The sequence below is a fragment of the Lethenteron reissneri genome, chromosome 10, assembly GCF_015708825.2.
Source record: "Lethenteron reissneri isolate LAM-NWPU_2019-01 chromosome 10, ASM1570882v1, whole genome shotgun sequence".
Lineage (NCBI taxonomy): Eukaryota > Metazoa > Chordata > Hyperoartia > Petromyzontiformes > Petromyzontidae > Lethenteron > Lethenteron reissneri.
Genome location: NC_083788.1, coordinates 13,578,603 through 13,587,863, shown reverse-complemented (window position 1 = coordinate 13,587,863; position 9,261 = coordinate 13,578,603). Strand labels below are relative to the sequence as shown.

Here is a 9,261-nt window from a genome sequence, read left to right as displayed (position 1 = left end):
ATCAACTAAATTTAAATTCAGAGGACAATAACAAAACGTTGCAGGTCACAGCGCACTGTGTGTGAAGACTGCGGTCCTGTGGGCATGCGGCACAATGCAGCCAGCGCAGCGTCACACAACCACGTGGTCCCCTGCTTGAGAACGCGCCCTTCTCGACTGAAGGTTAAAGACACAACGACACAGAGCGGCGCGACTGTGACCACGCAACCCCCCAAACACCCCGTGGGGCCGCCGAGTCAACCCCTAGTGAGGTCGCCTGCGACCCTTCAACGGGGCAGCAGCAGCAGGAGGAGGAGGCACGGCGACGAGACACCAGGCGCCCTCCCTCCCCCTCTCTGCTGAAGCCCTCTCTCGCCGTGGCCAGCAGCAGCAGGAGACCTCCACAATGGCATTCAGCGCCATGGCCACCTATTGCCACCGTGCGCAACAGCACACGCAACGCCTCTGCGAGTGCCACACGTGCCGCGTTGCACGCCCCGCACACCTGAAAAGGGCGGCTGCTTTGCCGTGGCTGAGTGCTCGATGAACGAACGTCGCCACCCCGCCCCCCGCCCCCCCCTGTCGCGTCCAGCTCGCCGACGGGAGCTCCGGACGGCGAGGTGGCGTCCGAGCGCCCGGAGCCCGCCCCTGAGGATGCCCGGCGGCCCGCGGGCTCCGGTAAGGGCAAGAAGAGGTCGAGGAAAGGCAAAGTGAAGCTTACCAAGTCGGAGAGAGCTCTGGTAAGAGTGAACGAGGTCGTTTAAACAACAACAACAATAATAATAAAAACAACAACAATAATAACAACAACAGTGTGTAGAATAATTTAGACTTGCGCAGTGCTCATTCACTCTCAGAGAGAGAGAAAGGACGACTCGGAGGGCGGTGGATGACACCGCACACGAGGTGGAAGGCAGCTGCCCCGCTGTCTGCCGCCACTAGCGATGATTACCCAAGCTCTGCCGACCTCCTCTACACAGATATTTTCATCCGACTAATGGGTGTTTAGACGCGTGGAAGGAAACCGGAGTGCCCGGAGAGATCCCACACGTGCGAGGGGGCAACACTCTATCCCACAGAGAAGGGACACGTGGCACGAGTCCACTTGCCGTACCGCCTGCCGCTGGCGAGCCTGGGCACGGCAACCTCCTCGACGCCAGCTCCACCTACATTTGTGTGATCCATCAGCCCTCGGTCCCTCTACTAAGTAGGATTACAGCCGTGCACAGGCACCACTGCCGGAAGTCGGGGAGGGGGGTTCTAACATCGAGTGGGAAACTTATATTGCAGTGTCAACCATTCCAGGGCACAACTTACTAATAAACCAACAGCCACCCACTTAGAATCTGCTGTCCTGCTGAAAATCTTAGAAACTTGGGTAAATGCAAATCTACTTATTGAGCAACAATTTTACGAATGTGCAGTAAGCTAGACAGCCCCCATCTCTGGAGAGGCTTACATCCTGCCCACTTAGTCTGGCTTCGAAAGGTTTTTACTGTGATCGTATTTATCACTCGTGGTAAGTTTGGCACATGGTAGATTATATCTGTAAATGAATGCCATGGGATGTACTATTTTATATTTACGACGAGTAGCATTCTTTCACAGGGGCATCTAATACTCTGACATTGTTTGCAATGACGGAAACACTGCGGTCATGTACGGTGTCTTAAATAGCAATTGCTGGCCTTGGGGTTTGGTGGTCGCATTTGGATGCAGTCTCGGGCAGGCCGAGTGTGATGTCCTTCAGCACCAATCCGCGCACCCAGTAAACACGCGACGTTGGGCCAACGTCGTGGGGGGGGGGGGGGGGGGTGGGCAACGTTGACGCGTCTACCAGGCGGCCGCGTTGCCCGATCGTGGGATCGCATCGTGCCGCTCCCGATGTTGCCGTGGCAGGCCAGGCTGGAGAAATCCTGCGCGGCGTTTGAGCAGCAACCGGACAGCTACCGCGAGTTCCTCGTCTCCGCCGACCGCTGGCTGCGGAGGAACGGGCCCTTCGTCGCACGCGCTTTGCGCAAGATAGACGACGGAGCGGAGGGTGGCGCCGTGTCGCACGCCGACCTCAAACTCGGTGAGGGGTTTGTCCGCCGCGCGACTTCGCCCCTCTCCCGTTAGTGAGTCGACGCCCGCGGCCGGGGCTCTCCGTGCCGCCGGCGACGACGTCCGGCCCGGCGCTGACGGGAGGGGCGTTCTGGAGCGGGCCCCCGCACGACCGCACGCTCCTTTGCCCCCCGCTCCCGTTCCCCGAGCTCACTCTCCTCCATAGCGGCGTGAATCCGTGCTGTGGTGGCCCCCGCACGACTGCCCCGCTGGGCCCTCGTCCCCCAGACTCGTGGGGGTCGGGGCTGCTTCACCACGCGTGGCCCTCGTCCCAGATGCACGGACAGCGACGCTGTACACAGAGCCGGACGAAGGCCTCCCCTCGCCGAGAGGGCGGATTTGGCCATACTTGGATAGGGCGTTGTGGGCAGCAGAGGTTAGCTGCGCTAACCTCTGCTGCCCACAACGCCGACTGCACCGCTCTGCTGCGCGCACGGCGGCGGCCGCTCACACACGCGCTGTCCAGGCTCGATCCGGCTTAGCTTCCCAGCTTTGCTGTCAGGATCTGGGGCATTCCGGGTGGTTTGCTCGAAGACTGTGACATTGAACTCCGTGACCTTGACTCGAAGGTCTTCAGATAGAAGATCCCCTCCTCGTAGAGGTCTCTGGTCACCACCCGCCTACGCGGGCGCCTGGGCCAGACACTTTCGGTGCCACGTTGACATTTACTGAAAGCCTCGGGTTCATTGCGGCGATCCAGCTCCGGCTGTTCACACCGTTGCAATAGATACAGAAATACAAATTGCCATTAGCCAAGCACTGCAACGAGGCCTCCATGACCAACTGTCCGTTTGTTTGTTTGTATTTTGGGCGGCGGTGGCTGGAGCAGCGCTGCGTAACTTTGGCGCTCCGTGCGACGCGGTCCGGCTCCACGTCCTCACCAAGCTGCTGGACCCGCACTCGACGGGCTCCGTGGACTACCGCTCGCTGGGCGCGGGGCTCCACGTCCCCGGGTAACGACCCCCCCCCTGCGTCCCCCCCCACCGCTTCCCCCCCCCTCGCGCCCCCCCCCTGCGCACTGCATGCCGGTTGACATCCTGTGCGTGTGTGTGTTCATTTGCCATTTGTCCAGGTTCATTGTCGTCTTCAACCAATAAGGGAATGCATCAACTTGATGTATGTTGAACTTCTTTCGCACTATGCGTAGGACAACGAACTAAACACAAAACGCATTTTTTTTAAATTAGTTTTTAAGCTAGATAATTTAAAAGTGTATAGGTCCGGTGGCTTTCTAATATCGGAAGGAAGAGCGTTCCAGACGGCCGCCGAAGTGCATCTGAAAGCACCTCCAGTTAGCATGGTCGGCTACGCATCGTGCTAAAGTAGTTCAACGTGCGTACACACGGTAATGAGCGGCGTTTACGCACACGTCCCGTGTACGCACACGTCCCGTGTACGCACACGTCCCGTGTCGGCTTTCTCGTTGGCGAGCTTCATGTGACGGTCCCCTTGACTTGCGGCCAGGGTTCCAGAACCGCGTGACGGCGAGAAGCACGGCTGGACGGAGCGGGCAGAGAGCGAGCGAGCGGAGGAGGATGATGATGAGGAGGAGGATGATGATGATGATGAGACTGACAAGGAGGGACAAACGGACGGCCACCGGCTGACGGTCACCAAGGAAACGTTGGAGCGGTGTCCACATTGCAAAATGGGGGTTTGGAAGCCTCGTCAGGTGGAGGACGACAGGTAAATATGGCAGCGAGACACCGTCGTGTGCATGTGAGTGTATGTGTGTGTGTATGTGTGTGTATGTGTGCATGTGAGTGTATGTGTGTGTGTGTATGTGTGTGTGTATGTGTGCATGTGAGTGTGTATTTGTGTGTGTGTATGTGGAACTTCTTTCGCATCGTACGTAGCCTACCGTGCTAATCGGAGGTGCGGGGGAAGGACAACAGATGGCGAGATACGACATGTAGACACATGTACATACGAGATGAAGATACCACAAGTACAATATTGGGATGGTCTCTCGTGGAGGCCCTCCTGGCAGCAGTGGCTGTAGCAAGGGAAATTCAGGGCTGCACCTTTGCCGCGTATGACGAAAGCGGCGCTCCTGACCGCGCCTCTCCGTGTGCCCGAAGGTTCGTGGAGCTGGAGGTGCGGCTGGTGCCGTTCGATGGCGCCGCGTCCCACCCGGGCCACGTGAAGGTGCTGGCGGGCGCCGGCACAACGCTGCACGGGCTGGCGTGCTCGCTGCGTGCCCTCGCCCACACCCCCAGCACCGCCGTGCGCCTCTACCGCCCCGACCGCCGGCCCCACGCGGACAGCGCCCGGCCCTCGGCCCGCGAGCCGCAGGGCGCCATCGCCGCCACGGAGGCTCTTTGCGGCAACGAGCTCGCGCTCGTGCCGCTAGAGGATTCTCCGGGCCTCACCCTGCGGGAATTGGGTGTCGGGTCCGGCTCTTTGAACCGACCGAAGAGCGTGCGGCTCTGCTACGATTACGCCCTCCAAAGCCACAAGTGCCCCCTGCTCAACTGTGATTATTACTTCACGGGTAAGGGCTCGCGGTCCGGCCCGAGCGTGGGGTGAGCGGATCCCCGCGACGTGGCGTGGCTCTCGCCGCTCCGGCGGTCGTTTTTTTGTATCCTCTCTGCCCTGCGGCCTCCTGCCCCGCAGTTTCCCCCCACCACCCCCCGCCCCTCTGTGGTAGAGCGTCTTGAGATGTGGTCTTCATCGACACTTTATACTGCCACATTTCATTGTTTGTGCGTTGGTTTGTTGTCTTTACCCCGCACGTCCGATTAGCACGGATAGCCGCGTACGGCGCAAAAGAAGTTCAACGTACGTGGGAAGATCATTTTCAAGTTTATTTCGTTTAACCAAGTGAGAACTCGACAGACCGGGATAGTTTCATTTGCAAGAGTGACTTTGGGGGCATTAATCTGATATTTGGGAGGCGACGATTCCTACGTACGAACCTAATGGGTGACTTTTACATTTGGACCATGACCCCGGCACACAATGGCCTCCTCTTGCGAGTGGCGTCAGGCCACTGCGAAGCAGGCGGCGCGTGGTGCTGTGTTATCACTACACTCGCAGTATTAATCGGGGCAGCCCGCCGGTTGCCAATCGTGAATGTCCTCATGACGAGCGGCGAACGCCGGGCCGGGCCGTGCCACCGCCCCACTTAATCCCGCAAGGCTGTGTCCTGGTTCCACCTTTAGGAGCAAATGTTCCGCTCAGGGTCATTCTAATTCTTGAGAATGGAATTTACAAAAAAGTCTCAGGAATGTCGTGGCCTGGTCCCCTCGTTGCACTGTACCTCGTGAAACCTCCCAGGGCTCACTCAGAGCGCAGCAATAGATGTTGATGATTTGTTTTTTACAGGCATTCAAAAATGTCACACAACCCAGTAACGTTTTAAAACGTGACTTTATTTGAATTCCACTCGCACAGACAACTTGAAGTGTGTAGTTGTGCATCTTTATCATTGTACGTGCGACGATGAAAACTAAATTACATTGCAAGCAGCGTGAGCGTACATACTGCGATGTGCATATTATTCGTTTATGATCAGGAGTGTGATGATTACACTCCTTACGATTCCATTATCACGGTTCAATTCGAGGATTCATTGCCTTATCTTAGTAACTGTCATTTGTAGCAGCCTGCAGTGGCCACTAAAGGTCACACAAACCGATACCACAAATACAAATCGAAAAACATTCCCGCACGATGGCATGCACGCGTATCGTCAAGTTTACCCGTGCACATCAACCGATGGTGAATCTTGCAACTCCTGTGCACGAGGCGTGGACCCACGTGTCCCTGCAAATACAACTTCATTAGAGCAGTATAACTCTCAGTTAGGGGATAGATCGGTTTTTTCTTCATCTGTACGGGACAGACCACTGTTCGGACATATCCCTACGTCCGCTCGTCTCCGTTATAGAGCCTGCAGCGTTGTTATTCTTACTGAACGCACGACGTTGGGTCGACGTTCCGTAGCCAGATGACGACCAACGCTCGTGTTGTCGCACTCTGCGTTGCTCAGAGCGAGAGAGACATTTTGCAGGAGCCCCGCATGAACGTTGCCATCTTGCTCCCACCAAGCCTCCGCAAAGGCTATCGGACGACTTAGTAACCTCAACACACGCGCACGCACGCACGTATATAGAATGTCGCAAATTTTACAGAGCCATACGAAAGAAGAATTCTCAACAACAGCAACAAAAACACTTTCGACCGATGCTAGCGGTTGATGTGACGCGACGCGGGAGTCGTCTCTTTGTCGACGCTGCATCCCCAGGTGCCTTCTGCGCGGTGCGCTACGAGGAGGGTGAACCACGAGGGCGGTCAGACGAAGAACGCCGATCGTTGAGCGGCGCCTTACGAGCTGGGCGCCGTCTCTGTGAGCCACCAACTCTGTGAACGCCTCCGTACTGCACTGCAAGTGCATTGCACCTCTGATGCTGGCGGCGCATGCAATGCAACTACAATGCACCACGGCGGTGCTCGGTTGGCATGTCGGCGTGAGGAGCAGCCCCCCCCCCCCGACGAAACCCAGAGCAGCCATGTGCGTGCGACTCGAACGACGCGAACGTTTAGAAGAGAATCCATCGGCAGTCTAAAGCGGTCACGGCGGCGAGCACCGTTGGTACAAGGAACACGACTCCCGGATCGTACGTCCCGTAATGTCTTTGGCAGTGGAGTTCAGCCATTGTCGACGGTGTGAAAGTAACGGGTTGCGTATACTTCATATATATATGGATCTGTATTTTGAGAATGAACAAAAATGATCGAGGCTTTGTAACGGGCCGACGCGTGACGGGTCAAATGAGGGCAGCCTGCTTAGTGGAGGTGCTGTTATGGGGTGGCTGGTTGCAGCATCAGCAGCAGCAGCAGATGGCGTGACTGGGAGTTTAGGCGCCATTTTCAGGACGAGATTTATTCTCATAGACGAGGACCGTCACGGATTCACTTTCATCATTATTATTTTTTTTGTTGGAAACTGAAAACATTTGGGTTCATCGAGGCGGCTGTGGTTGTCGACGAGCATCGAGACGAGGCAGGGTCGCGAAATAAAAACGTGCGGCGAATTAGACGGCGGCTACGTTGAACCGTGCAGTTTAAAAAAACACGGAGCGAACGCTCTGATGGGCACGCTCAGCCGAGAATAATCGTCGCAGGAATCTCAAAATCGAGCTAATTGGGTGGGAAATCAAAGTTGTGCATCGTAACATCAGCGGCGGGCAAAAGTGGCGATGAAGCGACCGCGTGAGCAACACGGGGCTTGTGTGCAAGGACCTCGAAGCGGAACGAGGCACAAGGACACTTGAGATGCGCGTGTCGGCGGCAAATGTTTGTTGAATCTCTTTCGCACCGTACGTAGCCAACTGTGCTAATCGGAGGTGCAGTGTTGAGTCTATGGGCAGTGTTGAGTCTATGGGTAGTGTTGAGTCTATGGGCAGTGTTGAGTCTATGGGTAGTGTTGAGTCTATGGGCAGTGTTGAGTCTATGGGCAGTGTTGAGTCTATGAGTAGTGTTGAGTCTATGGGCAGTGTTGAGTCTATGGGTAGTGTTGAGTCTATGGGCAGTGTTGAGTCTATGAGTAGTGTTGAGTCTATGGGCAGTGTTGAGTCTATGGGTAGTATTGAGTCTATGGGCAGTGTTGAGTCTATGAGTAGTGTTGAGTCTATGAGTAGTGTTGAGTCTATGGGCAGTGTTGAGGCTATGGGCAGTGTTAGTCTATGGGCAGTGTTAGTCTATGGGCAGTGTTGAGGCTATGGGCAGTGTTAGTCTATGGGCAGTATGTATGTATGAATGTTGAACTTCTTTCGCACCGTACGTAGCCAATCGTGTTAACCGGAGCTGCGGGATAAGGACAACAATGGAGACGCAAGTTTGCCACTGTTGAGTTATATGCTGTAAACAAAACACAATGTTTTACCGCATTTATTCTACTTGCTTGGCTGGGCAGGGTGGAGGGGGTGCATGATACACGTTGTACATTTTTTTCTCACGTGGTGATCTGAGCCAAAAAAATCTCTAACAAAGTGTTTGTTCTATAATTGTAACTGGGCTTTCTTTTAAAAAAATTTCTAAAAATTGACAGTTTTTTCTTATTTTCTTTCTGAACGCGTTTATCAATGCGAGTTGTGAGATTAACGCGGTAAATAGCAAATGGAGCAGGGCACACAGATTACGTTTAAACTATCGCCTCCCTGCGGGGATGATTGCTTGTTTCAAAGTTCGCAAGAACGACTTCAAATGATAAACTGAGCGTAATTGCCACTTAGCTATTCAATTACAGCACACGGTGCTTTGCTGCTCTGAGAAATCATACTTTAGAAAATACGAAATGGCGATATTTTGAAGTACTACAATTTATACATTTATTTTGACTAGAATTTGCTTTGCAAGGGGGGTGGCCCATTGGAGGCGGGTCAAGGACATCACGCGCCAGAGAACGTGAGAGGAGTCTCCGGCTTTGGCCGAGTAAAGGAGACCAAACTTTGCGGGCGTCTTTTGGGACGTGGTTAAAGGTGAGCGAATGAGCTGGAGAGGCCACAGTGCCGTGGAATAAACTGGGTTCAAGAAAGGTGCGCCCGTCGACGAGATGCGAGGCGGTGCTGTGGTGAGGGTCCTGCCCCGCGTCTGCGTGCCGCACGCCGAGGTCTTCGCCCCCCCCCCCCTCGGTTAATTTCGCCACCCAATCTTCACCGATGCCGCCCAAGTAGTACAAATAAAATAAGGCAATTATATGAATGAGTTCAAAGCGTGGTTTTTCTGTTTTGTTTCTTACATCACTCTGCACAACTCTAACTTACATCTTGATTTTCCAATGGCTGACAACGGAGACATTCACATTCAGACTAAGCGGACCGCAAAATATTCCCTCCACGGTATCAAACGAGCCGATCATGTTGTTGTTGTAATGCTCACCGGTATTATTATTTTGACGACATTGGCTTCTAACTCCCAGGCTTCGCACGTAGCAAATCGCAAACCACCTCCACCCATCTTCCCTACACGGCCTGGGACCCCTTTGCAGCGTGGCTCAGTTTGCCCATCCCGGCCGCACGGAGCACGTGGGGCCCGTATCGCGAACGTTCTAAAAGCTCTCCCGTCGCTTGGCCCCACGACACCCCTGAGCTCAGCCAGGGCCCCCCTCTCCGACACTAAAAACTCTCCCACCCCCACCCCCCACACACCCACACGCGCCCAGCTCCCTAAATC

General features: G+C 55.0%; 1 protein-coding gene across 1 annotated transcript in view; it reads left to right on the top strand.

Annotated features, from left to right (window-relative positions):
* LOC133340974 (uncharacterized) overlaps positions 1-8,768 on the top strand; it is a 15,775-nt gene extending 7,007 nt beyond the window's left edge. Inside the window, exons 2-6 of the mRNA XM_061549531.1 lie at positions 572-719; positions 1,879-2,053; positions 2,912-3,035; positions 3,547-3,768; positions 4,164-8,768. Of these exons, the coding sequence (XP_061405515.1) occupies positions 572-719; positions 1,879-2,053; positions 2,912-3,035; positions 3,547-3,768; positions 4,164-4,611 (1,117 nt within the window). The 3' untranslated portion in view covers positions 4,612-8,768. The remainder of the gene's footprint in view (positions 1-571; positions 720-1,878; positions 2,054-2,911; positions 3,036-3,546; positions 3,769-4,163) is intronic.
* The last annotated feature ends 493 nt before the right edge of the window (positions 8,769-9,261 follow it).